The sequence below is a fragment of the Varanus komodoensis genome, unplaced genomic scaffold, assembly GCF_004798865.1.
Source record: "Varanus komodoensis strain SLA01 unplaced genomic scaffold, ASM479886v1 scaffold15, whole genome shotgun sequence".
Classification (NCBI taxonomy): domain Eukaryota; kingdom Metazoa; phylum Chordata; class Lepidosauria; order Squamata; family Varanidae; genus Varanus; species Varanus komodoensis.
Genome location: NW_025335440.1, coordinates 8,828,227 through 8,850,122, shown reverse-complemented (window position 1 = coordinate 8,850,122; position 21,896 = coordinate 8,828,227). Strand labels below are relative to the sequence as shown.

General features: G+C 44.1%; 1 protein-coding gene across 1 annotated transcript in view; it reads right to left on the bottom strand.

Moving 5' to 3' along the window:
- Positions 1–5,597: 5,597 nt before the first annotated feature.
- CTDSPL (CTD small phosphatase like) overlaps positions 5,598–21,896 on the bottom strand; it is a 70,495-nt gene continuing 54,196 nt past the window's right edge. The window contains exons 6-8 of the mRNA XM_044425340.1: positions 16,114–16,206; positions 12,447–12,632; positions 5,598–10,714 (exon numbers count right to left, since the gene is read on the bottom strand). Of these exons, the coding sequence (XP_044281275.1) occupies positions 10,589–10,714; positions 12,447–12,632; positions 16,114–16,206 (405 nt within the window). The 3' untranslated portion in view covers positions 5,598–10,588. The remainder of the gene's footprint in view (positions 10,715–12,446; positions 12,633–16,113; positions 16,207–21,896) is intronic.

Below are 21,896 nucleotides of genomic sequence, written 5' to 3'. Positions count from 1 at the left end.
TCTCTGTCTCTCATGCATGCATGCAAGTACATGTGCAAACAGAGAGAGAGAGAGAAATCTTGGAGTACACACCCACTTAATATTCCGGGAGTATCCAAAGATGACAGAATTAAATACTGGCTTATTGTACTTCTAGCGGGTAGCTGAGTAAGAACTGACAATCTGCACAGAATATTTCAGGGTCAGTGAAGGGTGTAAGGAGGAGAAGAAGAAAATCTTGGCTCTGGTGCAGCGGAGGGAGGTACTTGCCACCAAACCCACACTGGGCTCAGGGCAGAGATCCGATTGCGGAAGCGTTTCTTAGCTACGGTGTTTGCAGTCGGGGTGGGGGTGGGAAAGAGGCAAGGGAGGAAGGGGGAGGAAAGCAGGACTGTAGGAGCAGAACATGATGGAGGTGGTTAAAGCGAGGGACCATGTCAAAGCTGACCCATGCTGCCTTAACATTCTTGGTATATAATGCCTCAGAAAAGAAAAATTAGTAGTGCCCATTTATTGTTGTTTATGGGAACATCTGATAAAGCATGAACCTCCTTTCGCCTAAGCCATGCTTTCTCAGTCTGGGGTTCTCTACATGCCTCAATCCACAAATCCCATCATTTCCAGCCAGCATGGGAGCTGCCACCCAGGACATCTGGAGGGCACCCGGTTGGGGGAGGCTGGGCCTCAGCTGCCAGGAGATCTGCCAACGCTCTGCCTTCCCGATGCTCAAAAGAGCGGGTTGCAGGGGGGCCGTTCCAGGAAATGCACCAAGAGGCTCACGTGTCTGAGAAATGTGGCAAAAGATCCTGGTTTCTACAGTTACATCAGCTAAAAAGATAAAACAGTATTTGAACCTAATTTCCAGAATATTTATGAAATGCAGAGGAGCCAAACCATTGAACTGGATTTTGAAAAATTCAACAAGATTCTTGTACACACAGGGAAACCGATTTAGTGTTGCAGAAAAGCTGGTTTATGGAAGGAGTCAGTGGCTCATGGTCTTCCAGATCTTTTGGTCTACAACCCCTATCATCCATCACCATGTGCTAAGCTGATTACTGCTAGTGGGGGAGCTGAATCCTAAGATTCCTCTTCCTCCTCCTCTGGAAGACTACAGGGTCTGCCTTACAGGTTTTTGTTCTCTTGTTTTAAAACACCCTTAAACAGGAATAAGTTAAGCTATCCTTCTGTGCACTTCCGTGCTTGAGTAGCTCCTTTTGGAAGCTGGTTATCTTCAGCCAAAGTGACATGCCTGAAAGGGGATGGTGACCCCGATCCGCAGCTCCTCACACAGGCAAGGACAAAGCAAAGCGACCCCAAAACAAATAAAAAGACACCGTAAGTTTTTTCTTGCAAGAATGACTTAAGACAATCTTAAGCATGTGCCAGGTCACCCTGGAAGCAGACCTGTTTCCCCAAACCCAAACCCAAACCTGCACCCAAAGGGCGGGATAAGTTGGCAGTGGCTCACAAATATAGAAACATAGAAACAGAGTGAGTCAGAAGGGGCCTCCCAGGCCATCCAGTCTGACCCCCGGCTCCAGCCGGCTCCGCTCAGGACATGCCCACCATGTGCACGTCCAGCCTATCCTTGAACACCCGCACCGAAGGGGCCTCAACGACCTCTCGTGGAAGCCCATTCCACACCCTCGGGGTCCATCCTGATATCCATCCTGATGCATCAGACTACAACACCCCTAATCCCCAACCAAGTGGGCTGGGGTGGCTAGGAGTCGGGATCCAAACTGTCTGGAGGACATCAGCTTTCCTACAACACAAATAGTCCGGGAAGCTTCAGTTGTGCCATTGCAGGCATGAACGGGCCAGGGGACTGCCCAGGATGAGGGTCTCCAGTGCCGCCCCCTTGGGCCCCCCACTTTTTATGCGTTCTGTTTTTTTAATAGACACACATCGATTGGCATGAAATGCACCCAAGTTCTAGCAACAACGCCAGACCAAATATCCCCGTAAAAATCCATTGGATCTTTGGATGTCATCCATTCAAATACTGAAAGTCTTGGATGGCGTTTAGCCTTCCAGTGTTTCAATACCAGACTTCTAGCTGTCAATGGGGCACAATGAACTGATTTATGCTGGCCATTCATGGATATCGACGAAGCAGGGAAACGACTGAGAAGACTATGGAGAGCATGAAGTTGTTAATCGCCGTATCTATTTCCGATTTCATTGCAGCCCCGACTTCTTTTCCTTCCCTCCTGAGAGAGAACGTTGAGTTGGAGCCCTGCTGTACTGGAAGCGCTCCAATACTTTCCTTGTTCTGATACCCAATTTTCTCTCTATAAAAAAGTAATCTGAACCCCACCCCCCAGAAATTCTCATTTTGTTATTATTTAATTTATACTCTGCCGAACAGCTGAAGCTCCCTGGGCGGTCCCCAACAAGCACTTTAAAAATACACCATATTGAATCATAAAAAGGTTACAGTACAACATTTAAAACCAACTTCAAAACAGATTTTAAAAATGAAAATAACTTGAAGAAAATCTGAGAACCTGTTTAACACTAGCAGATCCCAGGATGCCCTGCAATAGAGGACAGGTTTAGCTGGCCCTGAGAAGACAGAAAAGTTGGTGCCAGGCAGAACTCAGTGGGATGCTCAGTGCAAAATTGGGTGAAATTAGTTCTTCTCTAGCTCTTAAGTTTGGCCTCAAACCTTGCAAGCACCACTTTTATTTTCCCAAGCTTGCTGCAGCTTTTGAGAAACGTTAGAAAGAACACATCACACGTCTCAATCAATCTGCTTTTCCGTAATGTCATTCCCCCACCTTCTCATGAAGAGATGCTCAACAGCCATTCAGTCACCAGCAGGAAACACTGAAGCAGTGCAACACAGGATGGCCCTTGGTGGAGATCTGGTCCATTAATGGAACCTCCATGTTCAGAAGCAGCGTAGCATTGGATACTCACTCCCTCGAGGCACACGGCTCGAGGCACAGAGGCCCGAATAGACCGATGCCTGATCTGATGGGAGTCTCCCAACAGTGGTGTCTTTGGGCCTAGCCATGGACTCTTAGATCGGCTTTGCTGTCGCAAGGATAAAATAGTGATGAGACGGACTGGTGAGCAGTCTTGGGTTCCTTGCAAGAGGAAGAAAGGGGGATATAATGTAATAACAACACGTAAACTGGTCCAATGAAATGGAATGAGAACTGCTTATTCCTTCTTGTCCAGGATCAATGAACTCGATTCATATTAGGATACCCAAGAAAGGTCACCAAGATCATTGGGTGCTGTTCTTCTGGTGGTTCTGTATGGACTTACGGCCCAACAGGAGTCTACCCAGAGAAAAGTCTTCATCGTAGCAGCCACTGTTTTCTGGAACTCCTTGGCTCTGGAGCTGAGACAGACTTCAACATTATATTGCTTCTGGTGCCTCCTGAAAACACATTTATTTCAGGAATCCACAGTTTTATTGATATGATTCTATCGATTTAGTTTTGTGTTATTGTGTTTATCTTTTACTGCCCTGACATTTCCATACTCGAATATGGAGTAGCATATAAATCTTGTACATAAACATAACGTAAACATTGGAAACCCAACTCCATTCCCTTCATCATTCCCAGAATTTATGGCTATTGTCAAGGCCAACCACACAAATTGAACCAAGTTGATTGATCATTGTCAGAACAATTAACGTACAGGGCTTAGAAAACATTGCCGGAGTGATGAAAAATTTTGACAGAGCGGGAAGGGCAGACTTCATGATCTACTCCTTTTTTGAACTGGAATCCCCGTATCCACCGTCTGCAGCCTGGTGCGAGACATACACTTAGAAGGAAATGATTCTGAGCCCAGGGATTTGGTTCAAAGGCAAGAGGAGCATGTAACGCTGAGTTCTTCCACACAAAAATCAACCCCTTGGCTACCTTCTTCGCTTCAGCCGTGCAATTTCAGCTGGGCCGGCATGTCGTTTTGCTGCCCCCTCTGTTCCATTCTGCCAGAGCCAGAAGCCCTTGCTAATCTACTGCAAGCCCCCAGGTACCTATCATCTGCCCACCCCTACCCTAGAAATGTGTGGCCTTTCAGATCTTGCCTGACTACAATGTCCATCTTCCTGCACTGCTCGGGGCTGAAAGGAGTCACAGTCTACGAGCATCTGGAGTGCCACACACGTCTTTCCGCCTGTGCTGATGGAAAGGAGGGTGTGGAGGGGAGAAGGGTTGTACCAGGGCTTTTTCTGAAGGCAAACGATGCAGAAACCAAACCAGGCTCGGACCTGCTTACTGCCAAGGTAGGAGGCCCCTTTCTTGGCTCCTGGGAACCAGTTTGACTCCCATGATGGGAGAAAGGGTGAGCATAAATGCACTGAAGAAATAGGGATGTTTTTTCAAGCAGAGATTTTTGCCATTTTTCCGAAGAAACAGCTGAGTTTTGGTTTCAAGCCCTCTCAAAGCAGGTTTTCTACCTCTTAAAAGCGGCTCACTTCTCCACCTAGAGGACTGGGGAAAATGCACAAGCAGCCCGAGATGTGCAGGGCAGCCGGGCTGCTTCAGCCTTTCAGTGTGTGAGCACTTTTACGAGCAGCTAAAGGCAAATGCCGCACCATTCCAGCAGCGGCGCAGCTGGAGGAGTCCCGAGAACAAAACTTTACGCAGGAGTCCTTGGAAAGCAATTCTGCTTCCATCGGGAGTCTTTGGAAAGCGTTCACTTCGATTTGACAATGACAGGAAAATGTGGAAATGACGATGGGCAGGCAGTATTGGATCGATACCATTTTGGGTTTACGAACTTTTCTTAAAAGGGACTTTGAACAGAGGTTTTGTGTCTTGATCATGCCGATTGCTTCAGAGAGCTCTCCTTTCCCCACTCCCCCTTTGACCCAAGTTTTGAACTTTCAGTACGCCCTAAATGGATTTAAACGTACGTGTTCAAGTGCTGGCTAAGGAATGCTGGGAGTTGTAGGACTTGGCTTATCACATGCATAGCTCATGCAACTAATTTTTAAACAAACTCAGTTTGACAAAATGCTATTTTTTTTTAGATCAATGGATCAGTGGGGCAACAAAAAAGCCAGTGTTCCTGGGTTTGTTTGTTTTTTTTAGCAGAGTTCAGAAGCTTGCTACACAGTTTAGATGAATAATGCAGAATACAATCAATGGGAAATTGTTCTGTTATTTTAAAGTACAAAACAAGTTTTTTTGGAAAATAGCAGACTAATCCCCTTCATCCTCCAAGCATCATATGCTCACGTGTCCAAAATGGTTTAACAGTCATCCATTTATTTGCAAAAGTGAAGATATCATCCAGTTCTTGATTAACAATGCATTGCTCCCTTCCTGCGGATCCTTGATGCATTAGTTTCTTCAAGTACGATGCAATTGTTCAACGCATGGAAAAGTGTAAACAGTTCCTTTATTATATTAACAAACAGTTCACCCAGTTCTCCTATCAGACTTCCCAGTGATCCATTTCTTTCTTGTTTTTTTTACAATAACATAGAAAAAATAGACAGGGTTTTATTTTGGTTTCTTTTGCATAGATAGCCAATAAGTTTTCAAGCAATTATCCAACCCCAACTGCCTTCCCAGCCACTCAGACAAAATATTGTAGCACCTTTGGAATCAGAGGCAAAAACATTTATTTTACAATAGGGCTGTGCAGTTTTGTGTTTTATTATTGATTTTTTTTAACAAACCAGTTCTATAGAGTATTTTTATGTGCTGGAAAATATAAAGACTACAGATTTTTACACTGACATTTCCAAATTGCAACTCCCCAATACAAAGCCAGGGTCTTTGAGATGCGATTGTTCCCCAAATCATCCTTAATCATAAATAATGCAATGACATAGGATTGTATACACTAAAGTTTGAAACTCTTCAAGATGGAGAGGTTCAGCAATGAAAAATCTTTGCTCTTTTTTAAAAAAATACAGTAAGAAGGAAACAGAGGAAGCAGAACTGTCTGGGTTATCCAAAATAACTCTAGCAATTACATCCTTGCTGACAATCAACCATCCAAAAACCTGCACTTTTTCTCTTTTTTCATTTTGACAAAATATATTCTGGGCACAGCCAGAGTTTGCCAGTTTGACCATAATTATATCTGTAAGATGTTTTTCATGTATCCAAGGCGTTCTGCTTCGCAGCGTGGGTTAAAACTTAATACCTAGTCATATAAACTATATTGGGCACAATTTAAGCCACTGCGCTTCAGCGCAACAGAAATTCCCGTAGGCTTAGCAAGCCTTTGTCTCCTTCCTCCTGCTGCCTTTTCGCATGAAGGCCACGCAAAATCCCATCCAGTCTCCCCCCTCTGCTCAGTGCAAATTACTCATGGTGCAAAGCATAAGTAACTTTATTAAGTGAGAGGAAAAGCTAGACAGGGACCCAGGAGCTAAATGTGAGCCACCTCATTCCCTTTGCGCTGGCAGTAGACGTGCATGCAGAGAAGGGAAACAGAGGTCTGCCGAGTGTAAGGGAATCCTCCATGCACAGGTGCTGCACCTGTGAGCTGGTTCATGTCCTTTTAAGTCCACCCACCCACCCCTGAAACCCAGCATACAACCGACAACAGAACTTCAGGTTAGGCAACATGCTAGTTGCTAATGAAATCAAGTTTCAGTGTCTGGATCACCATTTTTCCTTGTTTTATTTTATCTGCACATGGAAAAACCAGACATAAGATCCAACTTGCCACCATATAAAACCACATGCCCATTTTTAGAAGTATTATTTTTCACCCTCATGGCTTCATAAAAACACGTTTCCTGCTTTGTTAAACTAGATGCGTAGTAAGAGCTCATAAAATAGCAAGACACATCAACTAGAACAGATGTCCAGGGCTGGAATTTTAGTGCTTGCAATATATGCAGATCACTAATCCTGTTCCTGCTTAGAATCCGAAAATATTCAGTGAAGCCTGTGATACTCTTCATGCAGAAAATCATGAAAGTTGTCAGCGCTACTTCTACCAAGCAGGTGTGCAGTTGGATGCAGCTTTTACCCTGAAACTGCCCATGTGTGTGCGTGTCTGCGTGTTTCTAGAGGATGCTATCTTCCATCTGCACCCTTCCTGGGTTTCTGCACCCTCTTCTCCATCCTTTTTGTCTTAACATGGATGAAGGAGGACAAAGAAGAAAGAAGTGGGCAATGCCTTGGATCGGCAGCGCTGGCAGCCCTCTGTCTGGAAAACACTCTTGCAACGGACCATGGAGTTTTGGCTAAGCTCAAACACACACGGTGCGATGAGCTATCACCGGGGTCCACAGGACTGTACAGAAATGAAGACAGCTCCTGCAGGCGGCAATGAACTCGTCCAGGCTCACGACACATTGCAGAGAAGGAAAGGCCAAGGTACCCCCGTCTTATTCCACGGTTTAGCTACAGCCAACCAGCGATTTCATGTCATGCATAAGTGGGCCTTGGAAGAATTCTTTTCATGGGCTCTTAAACCTGTATCAGCTTCTGCAATGCTGGGCAATGGGTCTGAACTACTACCAGTCAAACAACTTTATTTGCTCCTGTTAAGGTCCTTCTTCCAGGAACAGAACCTAGTGGCAAAGAGAGCTTAGTTTTTCAAGGACTTGGCAGATTCAGTATCACAGAATTCATCAGAATGGGGTAGGATTCCAGTGGGAAGAAACCAAAAACAGAAGTTCCATTGTCCATTGGATGTGGGCTTTCACAAGTTACAAGACACTTTAATGATCAACATTCATTCACAGACATTTAAGGCAACTGGTTAGAGATAAAATCACTGATTTTTATAAAAAAGTGAACATTGAATGAAAATGGTCTGCATTATGTACAAACAAGAGCGCATAAAACTGTCAGAAGGTCATTTCGCACTAGAAAGGGCAAGATGATGGAAACAGGCAGCTGAGGAGATCAGAAGTTTAATACAAGCTAAAAGAACCACCAGTGGTTTTCTCCTCCTTAATTTCAACCGTTCCCATCATACTTGACCTTACTACAACCTGAATACTTTTCCCTGCAGACTGTATTTGAGGCTCAGAAGGCCAGAAATACAGTGGAAAAATACTGCTCAGAGAACATGCTTTGGCAGTACAACCGTTTCATTAGTCTGAGTTCAAAAACAAAATTAAAGAACACTTTGATTGAAGGTAAGCTTAATGGACTGACCAGAATCCATACTTTAAACAACTAAAAAGGAAAAAAAACCACCACCCTAGTTGTTGGCATTTCTGCACCGCCAGGTTCCTGGCAAATGAAACATACAGTAATAAGGTAGGAGCTTCCGGTGGGCGAACAAGGTGTCGATGGCATATGGATGGCTAATCGTTTGCGCCACATGGGACTTGACTGCTTTATACTACACTGCAAGCGATCTGCAAACACTGCGTGAAATTATATTATGGGGTGAAAGGTCTGTCTTCTACTGTGCCTGTGATATCCTATTTCAGTCGCCCTCGACCTGATGACCATCAGACATGATGGACTGCCAGCTCCTATAATTCTCAGCTGTGATGGGAACTGGCAGTCGAAGGCATCTGCAAGGTGCCAGGTTGGGGAAGGCTGACTGATTCGTTGTCTGCAGAAGCTGGCCTGCTTCTCTTGTGAATGAATGGGTTCAGTTCAGCTGCTCTTCAGTGTTTGAAGCTGAGAACAATCTCTCTGTCTCAGCTCCTTGAGGCTACTACTGGCCAAAACCAGGTAAAAGGCAAGTAGCGACAACAAGCCATTTCAGCATTTGATGATTTGCTGGGCTAAAGCACCAAACCTTTTTGGACAAAGCCTGTCTTGTATGGCTAATTGGAGCAACTATGGAGTTCAGGTGGTGAAAAGGGGGGGGGGGGGGGGGAGCTGGCCTTGGGTACAGAAAAGGAGGGCGAGAAGGAAGGAGAAGAGAGATGAATATCATCAGAAAAGGATTGTGCTGCTGGGTGAACCCTCTTTTAGCTTCAAGTAGTTCAAAAAGGTTATGGAAGTTAAGACATTTTTGATATCAGAAATTCTTTCTCCAAGGACAAACAGTTATTTTTTCTTTACCCTGAACAAATTCAGAGGCTGCGGATGGGCATATGAGATAAATGACAGCCCAAGTAATGGAAAATTATTTCAGAAACTTGGACAAAACTACGAGGAACTTCCAAGACATCTGTTCTAATCATTCCAGAGTTTCAGCTAAGAAGCAACAACTCGAGGTCTAATCTGAGGGATGCTAGAACAACGTTTCGCCATGGGAAGCATAAAATCAGGGCCTGAATAGTTGTATAGAAAGAAGCTTCAAAGCAAGAAGAGGGTCTTCAACCCTCAACAATGAAGCACTGAGAACAGGGGGGCACTACCCCAATTGAGATAAAAATGTCTGGGTTTGAGTAAGCCAGCCAATATATTTGATGGGTGTCGGGTTGATACAAAAAGGGGCAAGCACTTGGTGGCCCGTATCTTGCGTTTTGTAATGAGAGCTTTAGAAGCACAGGCACAGCGGCCAGGAACAGTATAACAGCCAGGGTTCAGCTCGCTTTGGTGAACCTTCAGCAGCGGGCAGTCAAGAACGAAACACACAGGCACAGCAAGAACGGGAGCCGTCTCCGGGGACCGACAAGCTGCGCTCGTGTGCTGCCTTCTCGCTTGTTCTGTTCGGGCTTGGGGCTCAGATCTTGCAAACAGGGTGACTGAGGCCTCCGTCAGGAAAGAATTCAAGCTTCAAAAATTAACCCTTTGCCACCATGCTTTTTTCAGGATGTCACGAGTGACATTGTCCGAAACACCTGGCAGTTGTGCGTTTGCAGACAGAAAAAAGACCCCCTCCCGAAGGCGCGAAGGAACCACGTGTCACGGTGTGCGTGTCCCGTTCCATTTTGCGGCGTTCCATCAGAAACGCAGATTGATTATCTTAATCTGTGTGCGAACCATGACCCGCGAGTAAGACAATGGTGCCACCAACCTTTGTGTAACCAGGCTGACTTGGATTCCTGCAACTGTCCTCTTGAACCTTTCAAATGGGACACAACCGAAGCTGATACAACTCATCATCCCAGAGACAGAACCTCTTTGAACCGCCTCCTTTGTTTCCATATATTACAGTGCTCTATAAAAGATTTCCAACCTTTTCTTCTTAAAGCATTTAAACAATACAAGACTAAAAGATGTCTGGAAATACGGCTTATACAAAAATGATTTTTTTAAAATCTCAAAACAACATTCAAAAAGGCACTTCATCATGGAAGAAAGAAAGGTTAGAGTCAGATCAACTGCTCTATAAGCGGGATGGCGTGGGAGAAATGATCTGCATAGTGGGATGGCTTGGGCAGGGAAGGGGTTAAGTCAACTTGCTGAAACAACATCAAGCTTTTGATTTTTTTTGGCATGTTTTAAGAAAAAAGCAGGTTCTGTAAAATGTGTCCATTTATGAAATTCATTAAAACAGTCCCATTCAAAATAGCTTCTTTTAAATTTTCTTTTTCTTTTTAAAAAAAGTAGTCTTATCACCTTTCGGCATCTGCATTCCCATGATTGAGTAGCGTTATCAGTTCACGATTGTCCTTTTGTGTGCGGCACTCACTCGAAGAGGAAGAGCGAGTGCGCGGTTGCTCATGCGCCTCTTTGGGGTGCCGCGTCCGACTGGATGTCTTGGGAGAGGCTGCACTCAGGCAGTGACTCGGGGCTACCTGGGAGGGCTACCTGTTGCACAGTTTGTGAAGCATACTGTAGACTTCCTCCTCTTTGCTTAGTCCTTCAAAGAAAGGAATAAGGTCTCGCAATTCCGTGTCTGTCATGTCATCGAACCAGGACTGCACGGGTACCTGAAACAAACACAGAGTCTTAGCATGAAGCAAAAGGGACCTTGCCAAATGAAATGCAAACACCTGAGCAAGTCGCCACAGCTGAGACAAGCGAGAAACGATGCTACCAAAGGAGATGGACCTACCCAACAGCCATTGTGCTTTGAGAGGTGATGAGAAGCTGCTTTTGCCCGTCTTTTCTACCCTGCAAATTCCATGACATTTCATTCACTGCTCCAAGAACTAGCCACCTGGAAAGATCCATATGCCTATTTTTCCACTGAAACGTCCGTATTTTCTGCAGGATAACAGTAGATGCTCCAAAACTGAACAACTACTGATGCATCTCACAGGGGAGAGCCATTTTGACTAATTGGAAGGATGGAAATCTAACAGGCAAACAAATGCTGGCATGTTTTAGGCATTTACTGGAAATTAATCTGCTCACTGGACAACTCCCAATAGCCTCTGCCAGGACGGCCAGTGGTCAAGTTCCCAAAAACAGCTTCCTCACCCTTGGATTGCAATACCTCCCAGAGCTCCAGTGACCCGGCTCCCTGCCATTTTGTTCAAACGAGTCAATGAAAATGCTGATCTATTGTGTAGTTGCTGTGAAAAAGGCAAATGCTGTGTTGGGCTTAATTAGGGAAGGAACTGAAAGTCCAACTGGAAAGATCATGCTTGGAACACTGCAAATAGTTTTGGTTACTGCTCTTAAACAAAAAGGGATGCTGTGGAGCTGGACAACAGGAAAGGAAGGGCAACTAAAGGAGCCAGTGCGGCGTAGTGGTTCAGAGCACGGGACTAGGACTCAGATGATCCGGGGTTTAGTCCCCGCTCAGCCATGGAGCCCATTGGGTGGCTTTGGGCCAGTCACGGACTCACAGCCCAGCCTACCTCACAAGGTGGTTGTTGTGGTGAGAATGAAGTGGAGAGGAAGGGGAGAATTATGTAAGCTGTCTTGCGTTCCTGCCAAAGGAAAAAAAGGCAGGGTATAAATATAATAAATAAAAAATGAATAGAATTTCAAGGCGATGGAGCAACTCCTTCAGGAGGAAAAGTTACAAGATTAGGACTGTTTGGTTTCGAAAATGGCAAGTTAATGGGATGTGGGGACATTTTTCTCCCTCCCTCATAATATTCTAGAACTCCAGTGGGGTCACTCCATGAAGCCAAGCTGCAGAAGACTCAGGAAGGATCAAAGGGAGCCATTTTTCATACTGCATGGCTTTAACTGGGGACTGGACAACTTTGTGGCGGGCAAAACTATCCATGGCTACCAGTCCTGATGGCTACATGCCACCTCCAGTGTCAGAGGCAGGAGGACCATATGCACCAGTTGCTGGGGAACATGGGTGGAAGGGTGTTGAAATGGTACCTTGTGTGTGAGTTTTCTGAGGGCAGTGGGCTGGCCACTCTGTGAACAGAATAACTGGACCAGAGAGGCCCCTGGCCTGATCCCCCAAGGCTGGATACATCCTTCATTTATAAAATCCACTCTCGTTTGGCCCTTATCAGTCCTTATCTAGTTGCCTGCGGTGAAAATGCAGGAGAAAAGCAGCTTCGCTGGTCACCACCTTGGTCCAGTTGCGGAACTGCTACCACAAACTAAGGCGTTAACTTTATTTTTCCTCTTAATATGTATGCCATTTCATGTAACACCTCCTCTGCATTGATATTGCTACGCTGTATCTTAAACAGCAAAAATTGTACAGCACAAAACAAGACACTCAATTGACGGCAAACTACTTACTGCATTTTCAGGGTGGAAAATGTAAGATGCAGGGGAGTTATCCACTATAATTATTTTGCTCAACTCTCGCCCGAGTCGGCTGAGATCTTTCACGTAATTTCCTCTGTGAAAAACGCAGGATTCTCTGAAGAGTCGAGCCCTGAAAACCCCCCAGCGATCCAGCAAGTCCGCCACTGGGTCTGCATACTTAGATTTTACAAGAAAAGAGAAAAAAAGAGGGCGGGTTATAAAATTAAGACAAAATTAAGGCGCCTTTCCTTGTAAAAAAATCAACACCTCATGTGCACTTCTGTGCGAAGCTTTTCACCTAGCACTCTTAGTTAGAAGGTTCCATGCAGCTAATTTGGTCCCCGTCTCCTCCATGGATTTTCTTGGCTAAGAAAAGGGACAGAAGTTGTGGTGAGGAAAACTGGAGGGTTGTTAGGGGAAAAGAGTAATGTCTTGATCCACCCCCACAGAATCCCATGAATGAGGTAAGGCAATGGAATCGTACAAGCTTTTGCCCAAAAAGGTATTTTTACCGCAGCACCTTATCAAGGCCCACACTTCAGCAAGAAAGGTGACCGGAGGCCCAGGATGTCCCCCCCACCCCCAAAAGTAACTTTTTTTAACTCCAAAAAACCAATTTCTAGTACAAGTTCACAAATATTTGGGATACTTTTATGCTTTGTCCTAGTCAGCTAATAAATGAAGACATTCTGACTCTGTAAACGCACCGCGAAGTGCAGAGCATAAATAAAAATCAAGTAATGGACAACATTTATTCTTGAAAGATTATGAACCTGGCCCATTTAACCATATCAAAGCACCACTGATGATTATGAAAGAGCCTCAAATCTGAAAGAGGAAATTTCCAACTTAGTCCTTTGTGGTGTAATGTTTAAGTGCATCACTTTACCAAACCATTTCCATGCAAGGATAGAATTAGTTAGACAAAGTGAAAATACGTGTTGATTTTCAGGAGAATCCTGGACAGAAATGGCAGAGAATCTGTCCTCACACTTCCCCCCACAGGCCAGTCTGAGCGCATTGCTAACCTAGAATCTTGTAACAGATTCTAAGTGGGATCCCGCAACATCTCCAGCCAAAAAGGAAAACTTCTGCCCAGGAAGCCTTTAGGCAGCCTCTACCTGCAAGAAAAAGAAGCTTGCACAGGGAGAGGTAGAAAAGCATCACAAATAGACTGAATTTGCTTTGGGCTACTGGTGTAAGAAGGAACTAGGTTCTGCTCTGTACATCTTAAAATAGATTTCTTCACAGGCCGACATGAAGTAAGGCCCAAAGAGACCAACATTAACACTATTCAACTGTCAACTTTCACAGTAATAATTTAGACCACCCCAAGTTTGGATTGAAGTGTGGCACTGCGTATGATTCGGAGTTTCAGGAAGGGAAATTCAGAAAGCCTTCCTATTTGACTAGAGTGTTGAAGAATGGCAACATCAAAATGGCTCTAAACTCTGGATGATGGATTTACTGATAGTCTTGATCCCTCTCAAGAGTGTCCATTTGAGCATCGCAGGGAGAAAGGAGGAATGTCTAAGCAGTCCAGTGATAACAGATGGAAGGTACCTGAGTCCTGTTGGGAGACTCATTAGTTCAAGGACCCCAGCAATTTACCAAGGGGTTCCATGCTAGTTCACGGCTATTCCAAGTTGCCCACTGAATTTATGCCACTGAAGTCTTTCGCACTGATACCAGCATGCAGATTAGAAGGCCTGATATTTCTTTGCTTGGGGCTTTCCAAACAACCCTAGAATGATCAATAATGGATATGTAGTTTAATATTTATAGTCTAAATATTAAAATACATCTCCTATCACTTCTAAAATCCTGCCTGAGTAGCTCAATCACAGCATGAAGCAAATAATAAAATGCATGAAATTGAAATCACATTAGAAACTCAGCGAGACAGAGAGTTAACGGTTGCCCCTGCAATATTAGAGAGCCAAAGGCCTTCCCGAAAAAGGCAGCATCAAATGAATTTTCAAACTGTACTCAAACTGATGCTCGGCCATGCCATTTTGTACTGAAAGTCTATTTCATTGTTCTGGAGATCGTAAACCCTAGACCCTGTGGAAAGCAAACTTGCAGATAAATAGCAAAGAAAAATGGTGATGAATGCTGGTTCCTTCGTCCACAGAAAGGCCGAACCCCGGCCCCAAAGATGTTCCTTTTTAAGACTAGAAAGCCCAGACTTTGCTGCCTAAGCCACAAAAATCCTGTGCCTTTTAGAAACAGGAAGCGGATTCAGCAGGCAGCCTAAGTAGGCTGGTGAGACCTCCCAAGCACTCGTTGCAATTTGCACGAAATATGTTGAAGGGCAGAAATGGGGACAAATGACATCAGCCCTGGCTTCTCATTTCAAATGTTGGAGGAGACACACAACTTCACCTTCTGTTCCCCAGCCATGACACCATTCCTGCCTGGCATTGTCTAGAAATGAGTAGCGAGCATCTCAAACCTGGCCCACTTGCACTGGAATAGAACAGTTTTGCTGCAGATTTAATTAAGTGTGAAACACTCTGGTGGCTATTGGAGAGAAATGCAATTCATAGACAAAGGGGGGAAAGCTCTGCTCTCTGCCAAGAATCGCCCACACCTTTGCCCAGCAGAATGATCTTGCCTTAGGCAAGGAACGGGAACAACTGCTTCGCAGAGGCTGCTGTGGACAGAACACTCCTCTTCATTGACTTGAGCATGACACATCCCTGGTGGCACGTCCTCCCCACAACCCTTTGCTTTCCTCAGTGCTACCAAGTCTGTAAGAATCTGACTTCGTTCTGTACCCAGAAAAGCAACCGTTTGTGCTGGCTATCACCTCTAAGGACGCCACATCAAACGTCACGGGACAAACAGAACAAGGACTACTGCTGAGCTCACAAACAGGTTCCTAAGTCAGATGCACAAGTACTGATTCTTGCCTCCTCACCCCAACGTGGACCCCGCTACGTCGGCATCAGTCCCGCACCTTACAAACACGGTTCATAGAATGAAAAGGCTATTTCACCTAGCTCTGCTTTTGCATCCTCTGGGCTGCATGACGTCCGTACCAGCCTCGTGTTAAAATGGATCGGCTTGGCTTATGCCCAGCTTTGGGATACAACTTTGAGCAATAAACTATTTATTCCCACTCGTCTCCCCACCCGCCGATAACCATGGTAACTTAAAAAAAGCCTTTCACATTGGCATCCTGAGCAAGGCGCGGAGGATACATCAGGAGACAAGTCCATATGTGAGATTGTTACCATGGCAACACTTACCCACACACTATAGCAGACAAAAGTACACCCTGCCAGATAAAGAAACAGAAGAGAAGGGGGAGAAGATGAAGATAATTATTTTCTCCTTATTTGATATTACATGAAAAGAAAGTCCAACTTACAAATGGCCCTTGAAGGAGATTTCAGACATCACAAAGGGAGGGAATGGAGGGTGGGTGGCGGGAACTTGGCCTCCAGAAGCAGAGAGCATTTTTGGGGCCAACTTCGTTAAGTGCTCATTTGTTCAGCTCAATCTCTCCTTTGAAGCCCCGGGCAGCCGTCAAACAGTTCTAAGGAGCAGCCCTCCATATTGGCTAAGCAGCAAAGGTTCTCTTGCATCACAGAATGTGGGGGGATACCGGAGAGCAGGTAAAGCAGGAAGGCGCACAGAGGGACTGACCTACCTTTGCTAGACTGGCTGTGAAGAGCACACATTCAAAGAGCTCTCCCATCCTCTGGAGGAACTCATCCACGTGCGGCCGTTTTAATACATAGACCTAGACATTGGGGGAAGACGGGAAAAGAAGAGTAGCTGAGACTCAAGGCAGGAATGGCATACTCCATGGCGTGCTGTGACGACGGAGGATAAATCAGCAGAGAGGCCAGAAAGACAGATCCCATGTTGATGTTCTGTGCTTTAATCCAAATGGCAGAAGCATCATGGGTAAGGTTCTTTTGTAGGGCAGATAACTAGAGTAGAAAATGTACAGTGAGGCAGATCACAAGGTGTATGCATGCGCTTTCCCCCCAGTTTTTAAAAAAGGATCCATTTTTATTAGGACAAAAACACCCTCTTTCCTAGTCATGTTTCTTGACAGACAACGTGCAGGATTGAAAAAAATAAACCTTATTTTAAAACAAATGCTGCTATTGCAGATCTGAGCAAATGCATAATCCAAGTATGGAACCAGCCGTCAAAATGTCTTGTTCCTATAAAGGGATTCATTTCAAATAAAATAAAATAAAATAAAATAAAATAAAATAAAATAAAATAAAATAAAATAAAAATCCTTTCCCTGGGGAGCATTTTGACACTCCCTGTCCCAGTTGTTACTAAATATGTACAGCAGATATTAGTGCAGAATAGTAAGAATATTTAACAGTGCAGGTCCTTACCCATTTCTTTTCTCCAGTTCACCATCTACTACCGTCTGTTCAGTTACTAGGTTCTGCTACTCAAAACTACACAATTTATTTCTTAACTTTTCATAAGGAGCACCTTACTCCAGAGATTCCTGCCCATCACCGAACGTCAACAACTGAGCCCCCCCCCGACCCCACAAGTTCCTTTCCCTAAGACGGCATGGAGGGGGGCTGTTTCCATAGTGGAACCCCAGTCATGGAACCCTCTACCACCGAGATTCATCCGGCGCCTGCCTTGGTGAGCTTCAGGTGTCTAACAAAACCTTTTCTCTTTCAGCATCACTTAGACCATCTATATTATGCACAGGTTTTGATATATTATTTTATGTTTTATTTTTACTTGACTACGCATATTGCAATTTTATCTTCATCATTTCAATTGTTAAAACATATGATCTGGCCTGGGCAACTTCTTCTTCCTTCTCTTTCTCCTCCTATACTTTTATTTTATACTGATAATTTTAATTTTGTATTTGTAAATCAATGTATTTTTTGTATTGTTATATTTAATGGTAATTTATTATGTACTATTGTATTTCAATGTATTTTATCATGTTGTAAGCCGCCCCGAGGTTTCGGCAAGGGGCGGCATAGAAATGTTATAATAATAATAATAATAATAATAATAATAATAATAATAATAATAATATCTTGTTTTATTTATTATGATAATTTAATTGTATTATTTTACTTAATGTTAATAACAGTATCGTAAGAGCCACTCAGAGAGCATGATGCTAATGGGTGGCTTTCAAACAAAACTGATAAATTATTGTTAAGGTCTAGTGTTTTCTGTGCTGTCCCATCTCTTTCACAGACAAATTTCTGGCTAGTCTATTCTGCTTAGTGTGGACTGTTTGAGGGGAATGTTAATAACCGCCTTTATTAACTAGTTTCCCAAAATAACAGGACGTAGACCAAAGGGACAGGCACAGAGGGGAAGTAGGAGAAACAACTATGAAATATAGTGCTCTTTCATGCTTAATGGCCCCATGAACCCTAATATTCGCTTCACTAAATAAAAGAATATGAGCATTCCTATGCGAGATCAGACCAAAGGGTCCAACATTTTGTTCACATGCTCTTTGCATCTGCTTACTGGAAACCTAGCCCTCACCCACCCATTTTTAAAAAACACCCCTAGACATCAAGTTATCAAAACAATTTAAGTATTTGCCAGTTTTGGAGTATTTTTAAAATTCTCTTCAGAAAACTGAAAAGTCATAATTCGCCCCATTTAACCCTCAAAGGCAAAGTTCTAGACTCCGATGTGGTCAAAAACATTTTTGCATTTTTATGACAAAAGCTGACCAAAGGGCTATTTCAGGAATGTTGCTGGCTGCCACGGCTATTGCGGAATAGCTAGTTTAGATTGTATTCAATGTATTTGGGACATTTAGTGTCAAGGAACATTTGCTCGGGACAGGGTTACATCTGCAGAGATAGAAAAAAAGCATTAGAGCAGCATGCCCACTAGCAGAAGATCTTATGGTGGATCCTGGGATACGGGGAAGTGGTGAATGCAGCCCAGCCGCCCCAGCACCCGGTAGCCAAGTGCCTTTCTCTGCGGGCCTTCTTGCTGCAAGAGTCGGGAGAAGACGTGTGGACTCGAGGCTTCCAGCGTCCCGTTCACTGTGCTGTGGTTGCATCCCACTGCAAGTAATCAAGGATAGGCCATCAGGAATGTACACAGCCTATCCTGGATTACTTGAACCGGGTTACAGCCTCTTCCAGAAAGGCAGCTCAAGGAACACTGCACTTCAGGGAAAGAATATAGGCTCAGAGTCATCACATACTAAAGCCATGCATAGAAGTGTCCAAGGTTCGTCATTTCTCTGGTCTGCTTTCCCCTCCGCTCCCATTTGCTGGAGAAAAACACACTGTGTACCTTATTTTGCTCAAGGAAACAGGATCTTGTAATGAAGTATGGACAATTTTGCTGCGATACGAAGCCCCGTGTTTTCGGATATTGCTCACAGGCATGCTTTAATACGATCTACATTAGTCTGGCTGATCATCCCAGGCTGAAGACTTCGACATTCGAGAAATTCAACTCTCAAGCAGTCACTGAGTAATACAACTGTGGTGATCGTCCCCACTTTTGTGCAACGTCATTTTGCATCTCATATACCCCCTCACAGTTAAAACCCTCCGGCATTTTCAGACAATACTGCGTCTCTGTGCGAAGCATTTCCTAGCTATAATTAGATGCATTCATCAGTCCTTCTGGGTACGAATGCAGACTAGCTCACTGGGCAGGAAGGCAATGCCAGGTGGACATGATACTGGATAAACAAGCAATTAAACAGTTGCTGAAGATTCTTTAATATTCAGACTGCACAATCCTCCAGGCAGTTTCTCTGCAGGTCTCTGGAAGAGCCCCACTTCCTCCTGCAGAGGACAGGGTGGGTTCCTCTGCTTTTGGGGGAACAGTGCCATCTGTGAAAAGCATGTCTCCCCTTTGTATAATTCTGCCCTCTTATACATTTGGGACCGCTTGTCCCTGGAAGGCACTACACTGGAATGAGAGAAACCTGGTAGTATTGATATTTGTAGACAGCTAGTACCCAAGGCCCTATCAACATTACAAATGGACTTGGATTTGGAAGCTGAACTGGCTTACCCTAAAGAAACTTTGGAATTGAGCTTGGGTGGAGGATCTGTTGATTTTCTTAGCGAACCCCATATTTTCTCAGAGAACTATAGCTCCCATGGTCCCACGACTGAGGGGAATGACTACGCAACCCCACTGACTGCCGCGGTGTGGATAATTCCCGGAACATGTCTATCCCACCTCCTCACAAAAACTGCTCGAGCAGCTTGCAATAATTCAAAATGAATCAATTATAAATCGACGGCATCGAACAAGTGCTCAGAAAAACAAAATGGCCATGAACAGCCACAGTCCTGTCAGAAGAACAGCTAACTGGCAAATGTTTCTGCAGGGATCCAAGCATCACAACCCCTCAGAAAAGGCAAGGATACATGGCAGTGAAGGGTTCAGGATGACTGCCACAAACGCACGAGTTCACATGGGAAGGGGCAGCCTTTAAGATATTCCTTCGGCTTTCATGGACAGCAAAGAAGGGAAAAAACCCTGGCTGCTCAGATGAGTTCCTCTACTTCTGGATGACTTACATCCACTTCTTTAAAAAACAGTGGACAGAGGAAGACAGCGGTGAGTTCCAAGTGTGCCAACCAATATTTGAATGTTCAAACTGCCACCATGGCTTGGCATGTTGTTCCAAACTTGGGAGGATGGGTTGCTGGTGTGGCCGGTAAACCACCCGGAGCCCATACTTTAATAAGAGTTGCAGGATTTTGTTTTTGTTTTTAAGCACCTCAACCACCTACTTTTGCCAGGTTCAGATGACACAACAAGCTGCAGGTTAAATGTTCAGAATGCCTGCCCACCTCACAACCTTCCACGGCTTCACTAAGTGATGGGGGATGTCTGATTTGCATAATAGCCAAATGAGTTAGGAATATACACTTAATCTCTGTGCTGCTCTTCTAATGTTTATTTTGGAGCGCAAGTCATCTGTTCCATCTTTGATCCAAATGATTAACGATTTTGGATATTAATCTAGTTATTCTAGTCACTCATCAAAGTTAGAGCTTATGTCTATGGGGAGGGAGGATAATGCACCCAGAAATATGCTAACTGGCAGTTCACATTTATTACTTATCTAGGAATACTTGTCCCAAGATGTAAGTTACAGTTGAGTAAATTGACTAATGAGGTCTCAAGGGACATCAACAGATGGGGATCAATAAAGCTAAGCCCATGATGAAGGTATGCACTTAAAACAGCCTTCTCCAACCTTCTCCAATCAATGGCCCTACTGAATGGGAATTCTGGGAGTTGTGGTCCAAATGCCTCTGAAGGGCACCAGGCTGGGGAAGACTGACTTAAAATGAACTTAATACCTTGACTTGTTTATGTTTTAAACAGTATTCCTGTATTCATACCTGGCAAGTATTTCCTGAAACTTAATGTTTTGTTTTGTCAATTTTTATGGAGTTCCATTCTACCATGAATATCCCTAAAAAGGATGCAGCTTTTGATCATCTCTTCTCCATTTGTTTTGGCAATGCCCAATGGCAACTTCATTTTTGCACGGTGTAATTTGGATAAATCTGCTGATATAAATTTCTTTAACATTTAAGGAAGCACATGTTCTTTGGAAATTCCTACCCATTTCTTGGAAATTATGCAAGGTCAAAGCAAATTGATTCTCCACACCCTTTTGACAGCTAAAAGACTAATATTACAAAACTGGAAAGATTAAACTGTCATCTGCAATAACACAGTGAGTGAAGGATTCAATAAACTTTTCAATTTTTGAAGAGGTGGCCTTCAGGCATAATCTACAAATGGAGAAATATATGGATATTTGGGTGTCTTTGTTGAAATCTATGTGTAATTATTTAAAACAATGGTAGTACGTTATGTTATATACTAAAAATAAGGATATGTAATACATATGTACCAGCGCTCAAAAATTCTAATGTTTTAGTTCTGTTTTTCTTTGTCTAATGTTGTGGGTTGGCTGTTTTTGTACTGCACTATAAAAATAAATTTTGAAAACATGCGCTTGTGTGTGCACATACAGGTATGTATAAGACAGGAAGCCCAGATGTAAAATTAGTTAATTGCACCACTCAGTGAAATGCAGGGAAGGGAGCGGACCACCCATGTTGTAGGAGTTTTGTATAAAAGCAAGTATGTCTGAGACGATTTCCAAGGCCACACGGCACCTTTCTCCTTCTGGGATAAAGCACTGAAGGGTGCTCCGTCTGGGTGAGTTTGCATCACAAAGTGACCCCAACCAGCAAAGAAGCAACGTCATGTGGGTTGTTGGATTGGGCTCACCATGGATTGTCCCTCCCTCTGGTAGGGATCTGGCCGCTACACCCATGTTGCCTCCTTTCCCCAGTCTGATTGCAACCCTGTTTTCCCTTTTTGTCTTTCTTTAGGAGCTCTTTTGCGAGGCCATGGGGGACTGTCACGGGGAGCCCTTCAAAAAGACTCTGGAAGCAA